General features: G+C 47.7%; 1 protein-coding gene across 8 annotated transcripts in view; it reads left to right on the top strand.

Annotated features, from left to right (window-relative positions):
• The first annotated feature begins 580 nt into the window (after positions 1-580).
• Positions 581-22,721, top strand: part of MTSS1 (MTSS I-BAR domain containing 1) — a 136,205-nt gene continuing 114,064 nt past the window's right edge. For 7 of the 8 annotated variants that reach the window (XM_087825480.1, XM_087825479.1, XM_087825478.1 and 4 more), the window contains exon 1: positions 719-895. In XM_087825480.1, coding sequence (XP_087681606.1) covers positions 824-895 — 72 coding nt within the window. In that variant the 5' untranslated portion in view covers positions 719-823. Of the gene's footprint in view, positions 896-22,721 lie in introns of all 8 variants that reach the window. The other variant, XM_087825481.1, reaches the window with a different exon arrangement.

The following is a 22,721-nucleotide window of genomic DNA, read 5'->3' as shown; positions in this document are numbered from 1 at the left end:
CCGGGCGCTCGCAGCCATTGTGGGGTGGGCATTCCCTGGCCTGGAGCTGACACGCCCTCTCCGCGCCGCCACCCGCAGCCGGCGCAGGAGAAGGTGCCCTGTGCGCGCTCGGAGGTGGAGGCTCCCGCCGCGCTCGGATCCTCGCCGCACCGCCGCCCGCTCCTCTCCGCCGCCCGCGCCCCACGCGCCTCGCGGGCGCGCGCTCCCAGCCCCGCCCCCCGCGCGCGCCCTCCCCGCGCCCCAGCGGCGGGCGCACGGCTACGAGCGCGCGTGCGCCTCTCGGAACGTCCCCGGGAGCCGAGCCAGAGCGAGCGCCGGGCCCCGCGCGCAGGAGTGAAAAGGAGGCGGCGGCCGCGGCTGCGAGCAACAGATCCGGGCGCTGCGAGCTAACCCGCTCTGCTGTGCGGCGATTTTTTAAAAAATTTCAAAAAAGCCTATTAATTTAGAAAACCTTGCATTTTTTAAATGGCGCTGGCCGTGGGTCAGCGGGCGGTTTTCTCTGCTTCAAGATGGGCTTTGCCGTTTCCGTCGTGGGCACCAGTGGCCGTCTGATTGTCAGCCTTCTCCGGGCGTTTTTAAGGCCAGGAGCCGAGCGTTGCATGTAGGCGAGTCACCTACAGAGCGGTTTGGCTTTTTCAATTATCGTTATTATTTTGGGCGGAGAACAGTCGAACTCGGCCACTTCGTCCTCTTTGCAGGAGAGGCTGCGAGTGCGAGGTGGGGGACTCGGAGGGTGAGATTCCTCCCGGGGTGAGCGAGCCCCGGTCCCGCGCACAGTCGGGCGGCCCAGAGTGTGTGTCCTGTCCCTGCCGGCGCCGGGAAAATGGAGGCTGTGATTGAGAAGGAATGCAGCGCGCTCGGAGGCCTCTTCCAGACCATCATTAGCGACATGAAGGTAGGTCGCCGGGGGCGCGGCTGCGGCGGTGGCAGCCGCGCGCTGACCTGGCGGCGGTGCTTCGCCCCCGCCCTGGGCCGGCCGCCGCGTCCTGGTCTGCGCGGTTGCCGATAGCCACCTGCGGGAGCGCTGCGGCCCGGGTGTCACCTGCTCACCCGGGGCGCCGTTCCGGCCTCTGCTGGGTCGCCGGGCGGTTGGCTTCCACGGGAGTGTCTGACGCCCCCTCCCCTCTCCTCGCTCATTGTCCCATGGGACGGCCCCATCTCGTTTCCCTGGGGGGGCTCAGGGCCCCGGATCCAAGTTTTCCATTGTCTGTCGCTGGACCGAGTGTCTGCGACCCGCGGAGGCTGGATGCCTGGGCGGACACCTGATTCCCTCGGGTACGGGGAGGGGCGCCTGGTGCGGTGTTGGGGGCTCTGCCCGACCTCGGGAAGGAGCTCTCGGCCCGAGAGACTGGGAGGGAAGCCGCGCTTTCCTTCCTTGGCTTTCAGGTTCACCTGGGGCGGGGGGGCTGAGCAAATTAGGTATTAATTAGGCTGTTGCAAAGCTGGTGCGGGTGTGCGTGCCTTCCCTCGGGCCTCCCCCGAGGCGCGGAGCAGAAGTTCCCCTAGCAGCCTTGCAGGGGCCCCTCCTTCCCCTGACTGAGGCTCCCAGCCTGAAGGCAAGATTGGGGTCCACGCAACTGTATCCACCCCCCCTCCCCAGCCCACCACACACAGACTCCAGGTTTTATCTTGGAAGGATTGTGAAAATTGTGTGTGTGTGCGCGTGTGTGTGCGTGCGCGCGCACACGCGTGTGTTGGGGGTGGAGGACAACACCCTGGCTTTTTCCTGGGAAGGGTGGGACTGGGGGGATAGCCTGATCCTTCGATGTGGATTTTTCTGGTGCACAGAGATAGACCAAGGCCCTCTGTTACTTACCCAAAGCAAATATAATCAGCTTTGAGAGCGGGCTGGAGGTGGGAATTGGGGGCGGTGGGGGGCTTTTTTTTTTCATGTGTATTTAGGGAGCTTCTCTTTGGCTCTAGCCCAGCCTCAGTTTGCCTCAACACATCCGGGGAGGTGGTGTTTAATTAAAAGCTCAGCTTCCAAAAGGAGTGGGCAGGTTTGGAAGCTGTGCAGCGAGTGGGTGTGGACAGCCCCTCTTCAGCCGCTGCCTGGGTGCGGGGAGGAGCTTTTGTCTGATGAAGTGTAAGGTTTGGAGAGGGTTTGGCCTTGGAGATGGACTTTGGGAAGGAATGCTCAGCTGTCACCGGCTGCTTCCCCCTTTTAGAACCAACTGCCACCTTGCCCAGGGTGAACTTTTCCAAGGTGCCTCTGTCCTGGTCTTGTCTATTTTGAAATCCTTCTACAGAGCCTGTGCCTTTTGTCAGAAATTGACATTCGTGTAGTGTTATCTTCAAAGATACCCTGCTTGCCTGGGAATGCCTCTAATCCAGCCACTTGGAATTAGTTAGATTATCCTCTGTTCAAAGACAGCCCCTTGCATTCCTTTGCCCCCAATTCACTATTGAAGTGCTCTTTTGAGACAAAGATCTGTGCCGCTTTGGACTCTTATTAGAGTATTTCTGGTTAACTTAAATTCTACATGCCTTATAATCAAACAAGATTTGGTTTGAGGCACATGCCTATTCTGATCACTAGGGGAAGAATTTGAGATGGGCTGGTAAAGCTGCTTGTGTTTTTTTGAGGAAAGAAATGGATGTTTCTAGTCCCCCAGTAGCAAGAACCCAGTGACCTATTAGGTCTATCCACTGCAGTCCCAAGAGTGCTCACATCTGGAGTTTTTTCTCTCTCTTTGTTCCTTAATCCGGAATCTAGGCTTGGTTCTTCCCATTTACTGGTTTGAGTCCAAAGCCCTTCTGAAGGTAACTCACCACAGGGTGGGCCCTTCTGCTTTCCACCTGCTGTCCCATGGCTACCCTGAAGCACTGTGGCCCTGGGGGATTTGTGGGTGCTGAGTTGCCCAGTGTTTTCCTCCCCAAGATTCCAGTTAAAAATAAAGACTTATTTAATGTCCCCTCGGTGCTGGATCTATAGTTTGTGGTTCCTGAGCTCTTTCCCTTTGAATGTAGCAGCATTTGTTCAACATCCTGTGGGAAGACATTTATTTTAAAGGTTTTTGTTTGTTTTGTTTTGACAGCAAAGATTTTAAAAGCAAGGTGGAGTAGAAAACTAAAACATGCCTCTGGGTCTACAGAACTTCAGACTTTTGGGGAGTAGAGAGAGAAGGAAAAGAGGGGGGTGTCTGATTTTCAAGATTGTTTATTCATAAGACAGTTGCTGAATATTTTCATGGAGCTTTCTTCTTAAAAGACTGCTTCATGAATTAGATGACAGTGACATTTTAAAAGGGACTTTTCAAATTTGGGCATATAGGATAAGCAATATATAGTATGCATATGTTCAAAGTTGCCAGCAATAAAAGTCAGTTTTTAATATCTGAAATCAGCCGACTTTCTACTGACCTGCTTATCTGCTTTTTCTCCTATTTGAACTCTCATGGTGGGTTTATGGTGCCTTTGGTACTCTTTCTCTTTGCTCTGAAGGACAAGTGTAAATGGTGGAAACCCATTTGAATGCCACCTTGAGAAAAATTTTAGGTTATTTTTTAAGTGATGTTGGACCGGGGTGAGGAAAGATACAGAAAATGGCTTTTTTAGTAGCATTTGATTCTCCAAAATGAACAGCAGCAGCACAGGAAGGGAGTTAATTTCCTCTTTGGAGGAAAAAAACCACCAACACAAGAAATAGAGTAATGTCAAGGCCTACCACCATCCATCTTCCAAAACCAAGGAACCTCAAGACATCGAAAAGCTAGTGAAGATTCTTTCTGCTTTCTTCTAACGATCCTTCATCTGGTTAAGTCCCCGGCTGTTAGGATGTGCGTTTGAGCCTTTTCAGGGGGAGGGCTGCAGAAGAAACCCTCGTTTTCCTCCCATGGGAATGCAGCTGTTAAATAACTTATTGATTCCTTGACGAGAGGAAACCTTGTGTTTTTTCCCTTTCTTCCACCCTACTGTGGTGGTGGTCAGTAATGAATGGTGGTGTGCAAAATCGCTTACTGGCTGCCTTTCCGCCCATCCACATAAATCAAGTCGTCTGCTGCGAGCAGATCCCAAAGGAACAGGGGAGGCAAGAGACTCACGTGGCTGGAGGCACAGGCCCATCTCCTGCTTGTCCCGGGGAACAGCAGCTGGAAGTGACTGTGTGTGGAAAGTCAGTTGACTGACTTCTGATGTTTAGATAATGGTGACTGCATTAAGGAGGCCCTGGAATCTTTTTGGAATTTCAATCCAAGTCCTGGGAAAATACAGGTGAACTGTTTTTTTAAATTGAGACATAATTGACATAGAACAGTATGTTACTTTCAGGTGTAAACACACTGATTTGATATTTGTACTTTTTAATTGGTTATTTTTTAAAAATTAAGTAATTAAATCCGCATAGATGTTTGGGGGGTCTTAGGACCAGGAGACTCTGGCCAAACTTGGGGGCAGCTCACCCTGTGGCTGTCTTTCTTCTTTTAATAATTAACTAAAAAACAGTTGGATGCTAAAGTCAAATATTTTTCTCAGCCTTCTTGCTCAAGAATCAGCATGTCAGGGGCTGAATTGGGCCTGATGCAGGGAGAACTTTGTACCAGGTTGGAGAGTGTGTTTGGGGTTATGTAATGTGACTGAGTGAAAAAAACACCCAACCACACCTTGAATTCCCCACCCAGGTCTCACTTAGACAGGGGTGTCCTGTTACCAGCACCTGTGCTGAGCAGAATAGGGGCCTTGTTTAGTCCCCCTCCGCTGCCCCCACCTCTGTTTGCCACCAGTATCCTCTCTCCTAAGTTCTGCCTAAAATTAGAACTGCTAAAGGGACTTCTTGAATTCCATGGAAATCTTTTGTGGTTCAAAGGCATGTCATGATATTTTCCCTCACATATCATAAGATCAAGAATGTGGGTAGTGGGTCCAGCACTGGATAATGATTTCAGGGTTTTTTTCTCCCTCCTGCTTTGGCTTTGGGGTTCCTGTTAGAAGAGAGGCTTACTTCCTCGGTTCCTCGGTGTTTTTCGAGGGCCTGCTCTGTGGAAGGCCTTTCGCTGGGTCTCCAGGAGCCAGTGATCCACAGGGCCCACCCTGGGAGAGCTGCTTTTCCTCTGGGCCATTAGTAGCTGACATCAAATACAATATGGTGGCCATGAAGGAAAGGCTTGAGGTCAGCCTGGGGAAGGGCGTCAGTCAGTCCTTGCAAGCTGTCCTATGACTTTTCACAAAACGTGTCCTTTAGGAAGATACCAACAACCCAGCCAAGGCCTCTGCCAGTGGCCAGGTGCTCTGAGGGAGGCTGGCCACTCTGTAAGTGGTGACACACAAACACAGGCCAAGCAAAGCCCTTGTAAAGTACAGATGAGCCCCATGCTGGCTTTTCTCTTAGCAAATGGCTGTGTTTGTCCAGGGTTTTACAGCTTCCTCAGTTTGGGCCTCTGGGAGAAGTTGAAGTAAGGATGTCATAAAACTGGCAGCAGGGAACTGCCCGGAATGGGTGCCTGTTCAGAGATTTAGGGCCTGTTCTATGTAGAACAATCATTTTGGTTTTCTTTGGTGCAAATATATTTTCTCCAGGTTTGGTAAGAAATAGTTTATTTATTTATTTTTATCTTGGTTTGAGTGTTTCTGTGGGAAAATCCCTCATCATATTTAACCAAATAGTTTAGAACTAGTTGCTTGATGTTCTGCAATGCCAGTTAGTAATGCCCCAAATGCAGAGAGAAGGTCAGTCCTGGATCATGGTTTGCATGGAAGGTAAGCTGAGTTTGAATTTTGCCTGGTTCAGCTATCACTCGGTTCTTATGTGCGTAACACATACCCAAAACTCTATAGTATTTATTAAGCATCAGCAGGATTGCAAGCACCAAGTTCCATGCTATGATTTCAGCAAGTGAAGATACAGAATTCCCAGTTAAATGTGAATTTCAGATGAACACTGAACAGTTTTTAGTTAAGTATGGCTCATGCATATTGTGTCTTCTCAGCTGCTGACCTCTTGGCCTCTGAACTCTTCTTTTGCATCTTGGGATAGGCAAAAGGAAAAAGCTAAAATGGCATCTGCCAATTGGCTAGCTCCTTTGAGGTTTTTAAAATGCTTGGAGGGTGAAAAGGTTGAAACTATTGATCTATTAGATGCTTTATCTATAATTTTCATCTAGGCTTTTTCCATCTTCCCAGAGATGGGTGAGAGCTGGCAAAATTCCTTCTGTAGCAAGACCTTTAGATGTTCAGAATTGAGTATGGAAAAATGAGATCATTTCAGGTTCACTATTATTTCTCGGAACTGCCTTCAGGACACTTTTCCCTAAAACCCACACCTCTGCAGAAACAAAGAAATACCTCTCCCCAAAGCAAACAAAAGCCAGAGGACAGTCAGCTGCCTTGGACATCACACAAGAGGTATTTGGGGCTCCTTGAAGGGAACTGATGCCTTAAGCAGTTTAACTCTGATTTGCAGATTGCACTGCTGATATGGCCTTATTAAGTAGCAAAGCAGAGAGACAAATGGAGTAAATTAATTGGCTAAGCCTTGAGGAAACCCATTGTATTTGATTGCCAGGGTTCTCTCTGGAATTAGCAGGAGACTGCGGAAGATTTCATCTGAGTATGTGCCACACAAAACCCCAAAACCCCAAAAAGCAAAACCCAAACCCACCCAGTGTGGATTCCAGAGCCTCCCACCCATTATCAGTGTTTCCCACTTCTTAGCTCAGGGAAGGCCTTGGCAAGCAGCTGTGTCATCTCTGTTGCTTCCCAGTTTAGGATGCTCTGGAGTGCCACTTGTACGTAGTAAGTACGTGCTCAATATTCACTGCATGTGGTGAACAGGGGCAGAAGGGAACTTGGTGGGAACCTACTATGTGCCAGGCATTGTGGCAAGTGCCTGGTGTGCCTGGATTCATGTCATCATATCAACCCCACTTTACAGATGAGAAAACTGAGGCTTAGCGAGAGGCCATGTCTAAGGCCGTGGTGAAGTGGACTGATATTTGGACCTTGGCCTATTTGATCATAAAGCTGGAGCTCTTTAGAACATGCCTGCTGTAGAGATGGGGGTGTGGATTTATTTCTAGAAGATGGCATTTCGCTTGTCTGAGTCCTACAGGAGGCTCAAGGAAGAAATGGGGCTTATCTCTGTGCCTCTAGCCCAGGCCCAGCCTGGATGTGTGAGCCTGAGCTGAGCTGCTGTGAAGACGGTTGTGGGGCGGGTAGCTCCCATCTGGCTGTCACTTTTGTGGAAATTGTTTAATTTATGATATATTGATATATTGTGGCTTCCTTCCTTCTCCCGCTTATCAATCTTTTCTAACAGATAACCTGGCATTCTCTTGTCCTCTTATTTCCCTGGGTATGCAGAGGGGAAATAATTCTTTGGCCCAGGCTCTGGCGGTCACCCTTGGCTCCTGTCCTTGTCCCCAAAGGGCCTCCATGACAGGCCAGAGGGCCGCATTTATACATTAGTCCCTGAAGCAGGGTGACTATGCAAGCCTGACAACCCCTCCTAATTACATGAATTGAATAAGTTCACCCAAAGTTCAAATGGCTCCTCAAAGAGAACTCCTTACCTTGAACTCATTTTGCGTCCAGCCCTGGAACTCCCTTGTAAAAGAGCTTTCTGTATTTAATTATGTCCCGGTAGCCCTCCAGTTTGGGTTGAGTCAGTAGAGCCATTACGAGTCTGTGTTTAGAGAAGTTGCTGGGATCACCAAAAAAACTCCTTCCTGTGCCGACTCTTGGCACATACGGCCTTGGTCATAGTTTCTAAGTGGTTTTTCTTTTCCTGTCTAGTTTAAGTGGGTGAAAAAAAATCAGTTGAGTGCCTTTTGAGTTGTGTGTCTTTCTATTTGCTTTCTTTCGCTCAAAGAATTTGGCCAGCAGTAAAAGTATTAGCTTGTGCAGCATCAGCAGCCTCCTGGAGGTGGACTGTAGATTTGGCCTGGGACTCCCTTCCTGCCACGTCCCCCATGACAAGGGTCTCCAGGGGGCTGGAGGAGTGGGTCTGGCTAGAGGAGCTGGTCTGGGCAGGTGTGCTCCTTTTGGTAGAATGAGCGTGGTTACCGAGACAGGTGCATTGGATTTGGGAGCCATAAGACACTGAGGCCTGGACCCTACTCCCCAGAGGTTCTGATTAAGTGCCTCTGGGTTGCATCCTGGCCATTAGGATTTTAAAAAGCACCCCCAGGTAATTCTAATGTATAGTCAGGCTTGAGAACCACTGAGCTGTACACAATTTCACCACTTCAAAGGGTTTTCTCAACCTCACCTAAATCTGAGTAAAAGCATCTTTAGATGGTTGTCCAACAGTGTTAATATGCTAAACACTACTGAACTGTACACTTAACAGTGGCCAAGATGGTAAATTTTATATGTGTGCGTATTACGTGCTCAAGTCAGCTCCGACTCCTGACTGGTGATCCTATGAATGAGTGATGTCCTGTCCTCACAGCCTGCTCAGCTCCTGCAGACTCCTGCCTGTGGCTTCTTTCATGGATTCAATCCAGTTCCTATTTGATCTTCCTCTTTTCCTGCTGTCTTCGATTTTCCCCAGCATTATTCTTTTCCAAAGAACCCTGCCTTCTCATGATGTGCCAGAAGTAGGACAGCTTCAGTTTTGTCATTTTTACCTCTAGCGATGTTTCAGGCTTCATTTGCTCTAGGACCCATGTTTATCACAAATGAAAATAAATTTATTGTGAAATGACATTAAAATAAATAAATTGAAATATAAGAATAACAACAGAAAAGGTATCTTTAGAATAATTGGCTGTTTTTAATTGATATATTATAGTCCTGTCCAATACAACTTTTTGCAACAATGGAAATTGTCAAATATCATAGCCTCTGGCCACACAAAAAATCCTGTGGGCAAGCTACTGGGGCTCTTTGAGTCTCATGTCCCTGTTCTGTAAAATGGGTTTAGTAAAGTACCCACCTTCCAGGGTGTTGCAGGGATTCTGAAACGGGATAATGGTGCCTGGTACACCGGCACACAGATGTTAGCTGCCCTTATTATTTGTCTTGAAGAATGAGAGTGAAGCATTGTGACTTCTTCATGTCAGAGTAGTAATGATCTCTGTCACTTCTTAGAGCAAACACTCCCCCCCCTCCCCGTATTTAGAGCTTGCAATGAAGTTGCAGGAAATGGAGAAATTGAATTTTTTTCTTGCTAAGTGAATTACTCCTCAGTTCATTATAACCTCATCTGGCTCAGCCAGGCCTCCTATTTGCATTTCTTCATTTGCAAACCCACTGTTAGTATATAAAGGGAGGGGAGCGCTGGATGCCTAGCTGAGGTCCCCAGGGCATTTAATGCTTAAAAATAAGTTGTTTTTTTCAAGGGATGTTTACACTTAGGGTAAGGAGAGAGAGAGAGGAGTTGCTTGTAAGGTTCAGCTTTTTCTGTCTACATTATTTGAATCTCTCTTCTTTCCCTGGAGTGACTGTGAGGAAAAGTGGCCTCGTTTGCCTCTAGCCTGCCCAGTAGCAGCACCTTCCTATTGACGCTTCTGTCCCTTCCCAAGATTTGGCCATATTTGGGTTCTTTCTAACTACCTACCTGCTGAACTGTGGCCCACCTGCCTTAGCCCAGCATTCACGAGCTCTAGCTGAGTGGCCTGCTCTGTGCTCAGTGCTCCTCACTGGGTTCCCTGGTTTCTTTGATCACTTCCTGTGTTCTGCATTCTTGCTGTTTGCCCTGCTTGGAGGACTCTCTCTGCCATTGTTGCCTAATGAAAATTTTCTTGTCCATCAAGGCCTCCGGAGAAAGTTGCAGAATTTCTGGTCCCTCTTCTTTCCACCAAGCTAGATGAGATACCCCTAGGGACTTTTCACATTCTATGGTGATTCTACCTAGTGTTTTTATGGCATTCTACCTTTAGTGGTTGCCCTTGGCCTTTGATGCCTGGCTCTGCCACTTCTATGACTCTGGGCAAGTTACTAAACCTCGCTGAGCCTTGATTTTCCTATCTGTAAAACAAGGGGGATAATAACTTCCCTCTTAAAGGAATAAGTGAGGAAGTCTATGTAAAGGGCTTAGCATTAAATAATTGCTAAATAAAATGCTTTGTGTGTCTGTTTGAGCTACCCTGGTAATTTCCAGCAGAGTACCCTGCCAATGGCAACACTCAGGTGTTTCAGCAAATACAGGAAACTTGTATCTCCACTTTGATAATGCAGTAGAGACTAGAGTGAAATGTTTTTTTAAGCAAGTAAATAATTCGAGGAAACACATTACATGTATTCAAATTGATGACATGCTTGCTGCGTGCCAGGCACTGCTGGGTGGTGGAGGTACACACAGTCCTTACCCTAAAGTTGTTTAGTCTAGAAGAGGAACAGACAAGGAATTAGCAATCAGCATGATCAGCACCAAGATGGATGTCAGTGTAACATTTTCTGGGGGTCCTGGGGAGGGCCTCTGATTCTCATTTGGATGAGAGGACAGAGTCAGGGGAGGCTTTTGGTACAGGTGACACCCAAGCTGGGAGCTGACTTTTATCTTCCATATTTTGCAAGCATTTAAATGGCACAATCAGGCATATTCTGGTGCTATATAAAAATCCTTCATCCAACAACCCAGTGAGGTAGTTACTACTTGATTACTATTTCACAGATGAGGAAACTGAGGCACAGAGAGGTTAAACCATTTGCCCATTTTATAAAACTAGGAAGAAGCATAGCTGGATTGAACCCAGATGGTCCAACTCCAGAGTCTGTGCTCTTATCCACCAGGCTGGACTGTCTCTCACAGCACAGTATTTTAGGATTTCATTTTCAGATTCTGTAATGGGTATATTTCATTGATCTCTTTGATGACTGTTCTATCTGTACCATTAGGGCTCAGGATGAACCAGCATAAAGCATAAAAATCTAGGCTTTTCTCTGAGCTGCTTCAAGAAGCTCAAGGGGCCTCACTCTGCTTGAAGAGGAGTTGGACCCAGCCAATGACATGAAATTGTTAGGCAATTGACTCACCTGGCCAGTGCCTCTAACTTGTCAGCAGAGGGAAGTATGTGGGGAGCGGGCAGGGTGTGAGACCTAAGGGCCTGATGTGGTTGTCCAAGGTGACAACCACGTGACACATGTTTGTTTTGCAGGAGAAACCCCCTCCTGTCAGGGTCACCCCAGTAACCGGCTGTGCACACACATGACTGAGTGCTAAACAGGAAGGGGGATATTTGCAGTAGGAGGCTGACCTGCCTGGAGATTAGTTCCCAGGGAGACAGACCTCAGTTGCAGTCAGAGGCCTAGCTTGCTTGAGCCCAGCTCCTGCAGCTGAGCAGTGGCCATTAAGGAAGTCTTTGAGTTTGGTTTAATGGTTGCTCTTTGTTTTGAAGTGATTGTTTACTGAACCTTCAAAGCCAGCTCTCCAGCCGGATGTGATCTGCGCCTGAATAATTGGATGAGGCACCCCAAAAGGAAGCAAGTAGCGGGGAGCAGAGCCAGGAGTAGCTAGCTGATAGCCAAGCCTTTGGCATCTGAGCACTCGGAGGCGGGGCCGCTCCTGGAGGTACTGAGGTCATCTTGCAACCAGAAGTAGACCTGGAGCCAGGGTCCCCTGGAACCTGCCCTCTTTGATGTCTGGCTGGCCTTAATTAGGGACATCCTAATTAAGTCACCCAGGAGGAAGCTTTTCCCTAAAAATAAATTAACAAATGTTTTGAGAGCACTTCATGAGGGATCACTTCTCAAAGATTATGCAAGGAATGTGAAGTTAATGGAAGACAAACCAAGAAACCTCAGTTAGTAAAAAATCAAAGTCACCCTTAACCACTGGATCACAAAGTGGGTTATGTGCACACATTTTAGAGGAAGCCTCGTGTGCTCTATGCTGTGCCCCAAGTTTCTCTTTTCACTTAGTTCTTCACTATACTGCCTTTCCATATATGTCATCATGAGCCATGTCAGTTTTAGTGGCTGTGTGGTGTTGCATTGTTTTATATGTCTGTAGTGAATTCATTTTGTTGACACATATTTGAGGACCCACTGTGGGCCAGGTTCTCTGTTAAGTGCTGGGGATACGGCAGTAAATAAAATGGACAGAAATCCCTGCCTCCTGAGACTTGCATTCTAGTGGAGTGGGGAGAGACAAACTGTAGATTAGAAGGATTATGCGCAATGGGGAAAAATAAAGCCGGACAGTGTTGTCTTTAAATTGGGTTGTTAGGGAAGACCTCACTGTGGGGGTGACATTTGAGCAATAGCTTATGAAATATGTAGATATCAGAGGAAGAAAGCTCCAGACTAGGGAAAATCATGTGCAAAGGCCCAGAAGTGGGAGCCACTTCCATGCTGTTTCTTCTTTAGGCTGTGTCCAGGTTTTGATTAATTACAAGCAACACTGCAACGAATATATCCTTGTCGCTACACATTGTTAGGGTTTTGCTCTCCTAAATGAGCACCTCTACTCACTTTTAAATTGTAAACTCTCCTGAGGCAGGGATGGTGTGATCAACTTGTCAGAATTACCCTGGGGAGCAATGGCCTGACAGCACTGGGCACAGTTGGTGTGCTCTGCCACCTTCCACTAAACAGGGCCTCCCCCATATCCCACCCTGGGCAGCTGGGAATGACACCAAAAAGAGTGGTGACTGTGTTACTTCTATACTCATTGGCCTCTACTGACTTCTGTAGTCAGATTTGCCCTGAAGGATTTATCCTGGGCCAAATGTATGGTTTTTTCAGGGCTCTTGGAACCCATCACCAGGTGCCTTTCAGAAAGCGCGTATCAGTTCACATTCCCATGTGTGAGTGCTCGTCACCAGCGATTACATCTCGAGGAGCATTAGGCCTGAGAAATTGCTGAGGCCACAGCTTCCAGGGCCTCTGAGGGAAGTGCATCTTATCTAGTGCAGGGATGCTCAATTCTTGCTGTTTGTGATATTAGTGAGCAGAGCATGAATGTCCCCTGGGGACTATGTAAAATACAGATCCCTGGGCCCATCCCTGCAGGTTTTGATTGTGTAGATCTGGGGTGAGGCTCAGCTATTTGTAGTTTTAGCAGACATTCCCTGAGTGTCTAGAAGGCCGTGCTGGGATTATACCATGAATAGGTGGAGTGGGAGTGGCTCTTGGGCCACTCTAAGCCACCAAGAGCCTCCTCTGCAGCTCATGAGAAGTGAGTAGGAGGGATCTCCCCACTCTCCTTACCTGCCCCCCACATTATACCCATCTGGAATGTTTCAGGTGAAGAAAATGACTCCTGTGTCTAAATGTTGCCTGACCTTCTCTACTTCCTTTCCTTTGCGAATTTTGTTTCTTTTGCAGGATTGTTTCCTCCCTTCCTTCTTTCTTCCTGTTTGCCAGGAAAATTCTTTGATCGTTTGAGGCCTGGGGGAGGCATCACTCCCCCTCCCTGAAGCTTGCACCAACCACACCTTCCAGTACTTTATATTTGGGGCATGTGCCTTCCAAAGGCTTTAGGATTGGTGGCTTACATGTTAGTGTCCCCTTACCTCTGTATGGCCTATACCCTGCTCACCTGTTGCCTGTACATAGTAGATGCTCATTAAATGGCCGAGTCAGGGTGGCTGGGATTGTACGTTGACTCGTTAAAACAGCAATCACCAGCATTTACTGAGTACTAGTCACCCTTCTAAGCACTTGCATTATTTCCCTTATTCTCTTTACCATCCTTTGAGGTGGGGACTACCATGGGCCTCATTTACAGATAGGTGAAGACGGGGTGGCACCGACTGTCTAAGGAACTTTTGTCATCCAGTGAGTAGATCTGAACTTGGGCAGTCAGATTCTAGAGCTATGCCCTTAAGCCCTAGACCCCACTGGTCCTTTCAGACTCCAGAGTGTGGCTGCCCATTAGAGCCTTCTATCCAAGCAAGAGGGACATTGAGTGGAAAGACACCAAGAGCAGGGCAGTGACTGAAGAAGTAACACAGTCATGCCCTTTTTGGTGATGCCCACCTGGGTGTCATTCCCAGCATCCAGGTGGGGTTTAGGGGTGTGGAGGAGGCTCTGTTTGGTTGAAGGTGGCATAGCACACAGGTTTGCACAGGGCAATAAGGCCACTGCTTCCCAGGGTGGATTTGACAAGTTGATCACACTGCCCCTGCCATGGGAGAGTTTACAATTTCAAAGTGAGTAGAGAAGGAGCACAGAGGTGCTCACTGGGGAGAACAAAACCCCAAGCACCTACAGGATCCCCTCCAGGGTCATGGGTGCTGTGTATCTGCCCAGGGGGCTGGGGAGATTGCCCCCAAGAAGAACTGATCCCTACAAGGCAGATGCAGTTGTGCAGCTGGGCGGAGGCAGGTCAGAGAGGGTGCTTTTGGAGAGGAGTGGGTGAGTGCAAGCGTGCAGACATGGAGTAATAGTACGATACTTGACATTTTTATGGGGTGTGCACGTCACCGAGTATTTTGCTTAGGTTCGTTATCTCTTGTGGACATGTATAAACAGGAATAAACAAATGTAGCAGAAGCTTTGGACTCTGTGTAGTGGGACAAAGGTTAGAGGGGTTAGAGGCTGAACTGGACATGAACCTGATTTACTAGCACTTGGGTAAAAGCAGCCAGACCTGTGTTAGGTGCTTAGATTTCGATCCCCAGGTTTCCAGTTGTGGAGAAGCAGTAAATTTTAGATGAATCCATGAAACAATTTTGTTTTAAAAAAACTGGGCAAACTTAAGGAGCAGGTATGAGGCCAGACACTTCCTTGACCTTTGGGAAATTATTTAGGCTTTCTGTGCCTCATTTTCCCAGGGAAAAGAGAAGTGTTAGATGCCTGTTTTGCCACCTGTCTTCCCAGGGTTGCTATGAATGCCCTTTGTACCCTCTTAGCTATATGTAAAGTGAGATGGTGTGCTTACTGATGATCATGAAATAAATTTGGACTCCTGGGTGGCTCCAGATGACTATCTGAAACAATAGAGGAAATATCGTGGCAGTAAAAACAGAGTTGGGGGTGGGGTCGGGGAAGATGAATTCGGAGAAGGGAAAAGGAGGGGGATTTCATTTTCAAGGAAATGTTGAGCATGGCACACACACCAGGTGCCCAGGTGACTTTGTCATGTTAGGGCCAGCTCTGTCTGGTAGGCCTTTCAGCGATGCTGGAAATGTTTTGTATCTGCACTGTCCAGTAATGGAGCCACTAGCCACATGGGGCTATGGAGCACTTGAGTGAGGAACTGAATGTTTCATTTTATTTCATTGTAATTCATTTAAATTTTTATGTCCACATGGCTAGGGGCTCTTTTATTGGAAGGCTCAGGATAGACAAAGGAAATGAATGTTCCTTGGTTGAAAACTTAAAAAATAAATAATACTTTGTAGATACAGTTGACATATTTGTTCTTTTTTTTCAAGTGGAGACCTACCCATATGTCAGGAAACAGGAATTCTGGGCCTGGAACCTCCTAACACAGGAGGAAGAAAAAGCTTGATGTCCTTGACTTAATTAGGGTGTTATAGTTACAAATGGAGCAGTTGGTGAGGGGTGGATGGATGGAGGGAGCACCTTTTGTGATTCAGTCTTCTTTCTTATAGGCATATTTATTGCTGGTGAGCTCGGGCAAGTGGGTGAGGGTGGGCGTGCAAGGAAGCAACCATTGATTATCTCCAAGGCTGTCATCCACTTGATGGACAGGGATAATTAGTGGATTAGGCAGGCTCCAATCAGAGAATAAAAGCCCAGGAATGGTTTTCATGATGGATGGGCTTACACAGTGCCTTTTATCTGAGGATCTTGGGAGTCCTTCATCTTACAGGATGGGGTGGGGAAGGGTGGTTTTGGGGACAAAGCTGTGACAGGCATTCACAGGCCCTGTCCTTCATCCTGCACACCCACTTATGGAAGCCACATGCTTTTGCCTCGCACGTAAAGAAGCAAGGGGTCCAGAGGCGCTGATGTTGAGGTCTGAAGCTTCCACTTGAAGCTGAGCTCTTCATTTCCAGAGTTTGAGCTCACCAAGGGACATGCCCAGAGGAAGGACGGGAGGGATGCTGTGGACTGCGCTCCTCATGCTCACCCAATAAGCTTCCTGCAGACCCACAGAGGGATTTGGTGGCAGCAGCAGCTTATAGAGATGCCCAGACAGGCTGTCCCATCACCTGGTAGAAGCAGGTTGGTTCCAGTGCCCACAGAAAACCTGAAGATGTGATAAAATTACCCATAATCACAGCACTAAGGACAGCAACTGTGAACATTTCCAGTGCGTTCCTATGAGACTGTTTTCTGCACAAAGGGGTTTTCTTTGTTTTGTGTTTTCTTTTTCACTTGGCTGAGGATCCTGACCATTTCTAGGGTGACATTACAGCTCCTTGGGGCATTGAGCTGTAATCAGGGGTGACGTGTTTAGGGAGCCCTCCCCCTACTCTGTCTGGGCTCCTACAGGACCCCAGTAGAAAGCAGGACCCAGCCTGCTGCTGACTGGCTTTCTGTAGCCCTGAGGCTGGACCAAGAAGCTGGGGGCTGTTCATTTTCCTGATTGCATTTCCTAGAATCAGGGTGGCACTAGGGCCACAAAGTTGGGCAGATTCAGCATCAAATTTTATCCTAGACCTCTCTGGCCCTCAGTTTCCTTGGCTGTGAAATAAGAGCAGTACCTGCCTCATGGAGGAGTTGTGAGCCTGTAATAAGACTGTATATCAAACGGTGGTCGGGGGCCATGGTATCACTCCAGTTAAACACGCAGCATCCAGGCCCCACCTCAGACCCAGGGAATCGGAACCTGAGTTTTTGCAAGATCCCCAGGTTTGAGAAATGTTAATATAAGTACCTGGCACCTAGCAACTGTTTAGAAAATGGTGATGCTTGTTAGGGGGAAAGAGGAGCTTGAGAGGTTGCCTGTCCAGTTGTATACCCACAACTTGAGTTCTCCTCAGCCATAGCCACTGGGGAGCCAGCCTTTGTCCGGAACCTATGGATGGGACAGAGGTCTTTGAGCTGCAGCCCAGCTCTCTGTAGCCTGTGCCCCAGTGCTCCCTACTTCATTCTCAGCTAAGCTGAGTTCCGCTTCCTCTAAGAGTCTCCTCCAGCTCTCAGGCGCCTCTGAAATCGGCCCTTCCCCAGCCACGGCTCCTGGCCCCTCCACGTTCCCTGCGTTTCTGCTCGGGTGTCTGGTTCCCTCAGCTGTCCTCTGAGGTCCCGCTGTCGCCACGGGCTGGGCTGGGAGAGGCAGCTCCTGCATTATTTATGGCCCACGTTATCAGCCGTGCAGATGAGTTACACAGTTTATTCTTCTGCTCCGTGTGTGGGAGGCCATCCCGGGCTTCTGTTTGATACAAAACAAAACAAAGCAAAACAGAACCCCAAGCCAGAATGGCCACTGGCTGAGTCCTCTGCTCAGCCCCCAGGGGGGAGAGGAGAAAGCCCAGGGGTTCCCAGAGCTCAGCCTTGGGGGGCTGGGAAAGCCAACTCACATTTGTTTAGGTGGCCGCCAAACGCTTGAGGAGTAGGAAGTTAGATGTAAGAAGAAAGAAAGAAAGACAGTGACTCAGAAGTAAGAAAATTACTTCATTCTCCCCACTGTCCCAGGGACCAGGTTGCTGTCAGGTGGGGGACCCCTTAGCCAGGCTTTCTTGTCACCTGGCTGGTTGGGAGTTTTGTCACTCGCCATCTGATTTTTGTCACCCTGCCGTCCCATTTGTGGTAAGCGTGGGCCTTGCCCTTGAGTCTGCTCATGGTCACCTTGTCTGCCTCGCCCATCTCCTGCTTCTCCCCAGCACAAATGACACCCAGTGTCGTTGGCCCAGAGCCCAACTGGGTCCTCTCTGCCTCCCTGTCTTCCCTCTTCCTGGATCCTCTCTGGACCTTATTGGACCCTCTCACTTGGGTCCTCTCTGCCCCCTGTTGTCTTTCTTACTGGGAATGCTTTTCCTTTCTCCATTTCTCAGTCTTTGAGTCCATGGTTTAGTGGGGGAGACTCAGGCTCATAGATGGTGAACTGCATGATGTGAGAGAAGCAGGTGCATCCCAGAATGCTCTGGAAGAGGTGACATTTGAGCTGGGTGGTGACAGCTGAGTTTGAGCTTTCAAGAATGTTGAATCCCCGTGGAGGTTAGAAGAGAGGACAACCATCAGGGGTGGTGTGTGTGATGAGGGGAACGTGTTGCCCCGGGGGCTGCCGGAGCGGGAGTTAGAGCCTGTCTTCAGGGAAGCCCCTCTCTCGCTCCTTGTAGGACATGGGGACAGTCATGCAGCTGATTAAGGGAGTCCCCTCCATGCTTGTAAACAAACCGCGCGTTCTTCCAGTTTCTGTAATAGAGGGCTTTTCCTTTCTCTCAGAACCCTGTGTGACCTGAGTTCTGTTTTCAGCAAACTGCCGAGGGTTCAGAACCTGCCTACTCTCCTGTGCAAAGAAATCCACTGGTCCGAGGGGGAGAGCGTCTTTCTTCCCTTTGCCTGTGACTTTGGACTTGGCAGGACCCAGGTGCTCGGCCGGAGTCTCATTTTCTTCGACTTGGGTCTGTCTGGAAAGTTAGGAAACCTTGATGTGCTCTCTGGTGAGCCATGCAGCGGGGTCTGTGTCGAGGCTTTTTCATGGCTCGGGACTGCCTTCCTAGAGTCCCTCAAGTGTGAGCCCAGACAGGAACGTGGCCTCAGGACAGGACTTGCGGGAACTTCTTGGTGGGTGGGGGTGCAGATGGAAAAAGCAGGGGACTGTATAGGAACTGCTTTCTAAAAGGTTCCTCAGGGCATACAGTATCTTTACCTGCAAACTCCTTTTAAAATTTGAGTACGCTTTCCTTTACTAGGTCTGGTAGTCTAGATTCTAACCTCTAGAACAACCCATGCTTTCTCTCTGTGACCTTTTCTCCAAGTCCCTCCTCCCTCCTTTCTCCCTTCCTTCAAGCTTCTGGATTTTTGTAGTATAACTACTTTCAGGTGAGTAGAAACTTTGAAAGAAACTTAAAAAAAATCTGGAGCAACCCAAATCACTTTGCCTTTAAATTTTAACAACATTTACACACTTAAAAATTTTTTTTTTCTTAAACAAGGAGGTTTTTGTCTTGTGTTCTTAGAAGTCCTTTTTTTTTTTTTTTTAGAACCCATTAAATTATAGATTGCCTAAAAGAGGTAGGCCTGACACTTTGAAAGACTGTCAAATATCATTAAGTCGGGAGAGAGCTGCTCTTGGCAGGCTTCTCCTGGCTGAGTGGGTGTGCGTAGGCGGAGAGCTGCGTGCTGCACCCCTTGATGAGAAAGGAGACCCTCCTTTGGTTGCTAATTTGGTAAAGACTGAAATGAGGCTCCAAGTGGGGGCAGGTAAGTAGTTTTTGAAGTGGTTTGAGCAGTCGTTTTCAGGTGTGTTCATCTCGAGTTGGAGTACTCTACCCACCATTTACTCAGGAGCAGTGAGACATTTACACTGTGCACCCAGCCACCTCGGTCTGTCTCTGCCGTGACTACGGTTCACTCACAGTGGGGTGCACGGTGCAGCTGCGCACAGTTGGTTCTCTGTGGCGACTGAGGTTGAGGGACTCCAGCCTGGATGGATGGTCTGACTTAGAGAGGCTATAACTTCTCCCCCAGCCACCTGAGAAATGCTTGGATCAATCCTCTCAAGTGGGTCTTGAATACTTACTGAGCACTTCTATGTCTGACCTCGTTCATCCCTCACAGCAACCCCGTGAAGTGGTGACTGGTCCCCATGCAGAGGTCAAGCTACATGCCCAATGTCACATTTGCAAACAGCAGAGTGAAGATTTGATCCAGGAGATGTAACTCCTGGACTTGGGTTCTTGATTCCTTTCCTTTGTTCTTTCAGTGTTCAGTGATGTCCAGTGCTCAGTGATGGTGATGGAATTATTTTTTATTACGACTTATCATTATAAGGAACAGGCCCTGAGAAGTAAAGTGGCTTCACCCAATTGTTTACTGACAGGACCTTGGCTAGAACTCAGGGCTCGATGCTTCCTGCACAGACCTCTCTCTTGCTGTTCTGGATCATCTCAGTGACCTTCTGGTGCAGGGAAGAGGAGCAGGCAGCTCTCATGTCCTTTTTTGTGTAGACGAGAGGTGATGGTATCTTTGGCTAGAAGTTGCTGGTCATTGGGTCTGAACATGGGCTTCTCAGAAAGCTTCTTATACTGTCTTGTGGATCAGAAAAAGAAGGAACGGCTAGATGAGGTGGTAATTGGTTGGTTGAACTCTTGCGCTCTTAAGGGTGCTCACTGATGCCTATCTGGACAGAGATCTCTACTGGCCAGCCCGTGGACTCAGATCTTGGCCCTCACCTCTTTCATTGTTTGGGTGTAGATGTAGAAGGGGTGTTCATACCTGGACTTGATAGGAAAATGGTAACTGTGTTAGGTGTTATCATTGGAATTTCCCACAGTGTCCAGTGGACCTGGGATGTTGGTAGCCTGAGCTCTAGAAAATTTTCACTCAACAAGAGTTAAAAGAAAGTTATGCTCTTGGGTTGAAGAACTGCCCCCACGGCACAAAGATGAGATGGAGGCTATGTGGCTTAGCAGTATGGTGACAAGACCTATGTGCTGGTATTGGTGTCAGTAGCTCAGGTGTAGCTGCCTAAGGGCCTCTGCCAGGAACCAGCCAGACAGGATCCCTGACCAGTGCAGCTTAGCCTCCCATGGGAGCAAATTGCAGCATGGAGGAGTAAATCCACAGGCCTGCAGTTGGGCCAAGTAAGTCTCAAATGCAGAACTGATGGATGTGGACTGGCAGCTTGTATGCAGGAGACTTTAAGGTTTGGATGGATTGTAAATTCATGGTACTATTGTTGCCAAAACCTCCAATTTGCTCTTAATTTTTTTTTAGGTAATGACTTTTATTGTTTTCATAAAAATGATATGTAACCTTATTAAACAACAACAAAAAAAAAACAAACTATGGTCAGAGAGGAAAAGTACAAATAAGAAAGCAACACATTGGTCCAAATCTTAGCTCCCAGAAATAGTCTATTTTAATATCTGGTGGACAATTTTCCAGATCTCTCTCTACGCCTTTTCAGACAGACTTGCTAGCCAGAGAAATGTATACACAGGTGCTTTTATAACAAGGTGCTCATGCTCCACATGATATTTTAAAAATAAAAATATATTTAATTTTACTTTCATTTAACAGAAGAATTGAAACGGAAGTGAAATAATACCAAAGAAATTGCTAAACTTCAGAGAAGTGTTCCTGCATCAAAAGAAATCAGTTTCTCAGGCATTGCTTTACAGCGGTAGTTCTTAACTGGGGGTGACTTTGCTCCTACGGGGACACCTGGCAGTGTCTGCAGACATTTTTTGTTGTCACAACCAGCGGTATCTGTGAATGTTACTGGCATCTAGTGACTGCAGGTCAAGGATGCTGCTAAACATCCTGCAATGCACAGACAGCCCCCCACAGAAAAGAATTATCTGGCTCCAAATGTCAACAGTGGCAAGGCTGAGAAACTGCTCTAAGGGTAAGAAAAAAGGGACTATTAAAACCATTAGGAAGGTGAACTTATTAAGTTTTAGCTAAATTGCAGTTTCAGACTGTTTGTTAGGTTTCTGTATTGAAAGATGAGATGATTAACTTTATTATATAGTTTCTCCCTCCTGCCCTTAACAACAAAATCAAGAGGGGGCCTATGTTGTTTTTACCATATCAAGGTTCACAGCATTTACATCGTATCCTACAACCATTACCCCCCAGGTGTTTAGTCTTAGTTCTATATTTAAATGATTCAGTGCCAAACATCACCTCCTTAACCATGGTTTCTGTTTTTCTGGGTTTGTTTTGCATCACCTCTTGGTTGGTTGGCTACCTGATCTTAATATAAATGTAATGTGTAGGTGCAGGGAATTGTCAGACCCCAACCACTCTTTTGGCCCTGGCAGAATTGCACCTGCAGATTTGGGTTCATTTGAGTTTTCTTAGCACTATGCTCAGAAAAAGAGTAGAGAGATCTGGCTGGTATGGCTCAGTTGATGGGGCATTCTCCTGTGCACTGAAAGGTTGCTGGTTGGATTCTGGGCCAGGGCACATGCTTGGGTTGCAGGCTTGATCCCTGGTAAGGGGCATGCTCGATCCCTGATAGGTCCCCAGTTGGGGCACATGAGGGAGGCAATTGATAGATGTTTCTCTCTTTCTCTCTCCCTCCCTCTCCCTTCCTCCAAAATCAATAAAAAAATAAAAATAAAAAGAAGAGTAAGGAGACATGATAGAGTATTCCCAGGATGCTGTGGGGACGTGAAGTAGGGTCCGAGGTAGAAATGGAATTGAACTTGGGGGGGCTGAAAGAAGGTAAGCTGTGGGTGTATGTGCTGGTTATCCTCAGTTCTTTGAAGACTTCCATGTGGAAGCTTGTGTGCAGGAGACTTTAGGGTTTGGATGGATTATAAATTCATGGTACTGTTGTTGCCAGAACCTCTAATTTGATCTTAAATTTTTTTATGTTATGACTTTCATTGTTTTTGTAAAAATAATATATGACCTTATTAAAAAACAAAAACCAAAGAAAAAACAACCCAAACTATGGCCAGAGAGGAAAGTATGACCAAGAAAGCAACACATTTGTTCCAAATCTTAGCTCTCAGAAATAGTCCATTTTAATATTTGGTAGATAAATATTAAACTTAACTCTGAAGCTGCCCAGAAGGTTAGAGCTAGGGCTGGATGGATATATAAGACAGGGCAGCAGATACAGGCTGCCATGGGGAGATGAGTGACTGTTAGCTGCAGTGTGCTGGGAATCCACTTGTTCCCATCATGTACACAGAGGCTGGGTTTGAGCCATCAGTGGAGCAGCTATATTTATGTAACTTCCAGACCTTGAGATTCTGATAGTCTTAATAATGCTTCGTGATAGCCACCTGTCCTGGAGAGGAGCC

This window comes from Miniopterus natalensis, chromosome 16, assembly GCF_054644295.1.
Source record: "Miniopterus natalensis isolate mMinNat1 chromosome 16, mMinNat1.hap1, whole genome shotgun sequence".
Lineage (NCBI taxonomy): Eukaryota > Metazoa > Chordata > Mammalia > Chiroptera > Miniopteridae > Miniopterus > Miniopterus natalensis.
Note: the sequence above shows the minus strand (reverse complement) of the source record. Positions and strands in the feature narration are given on the sequence as shown.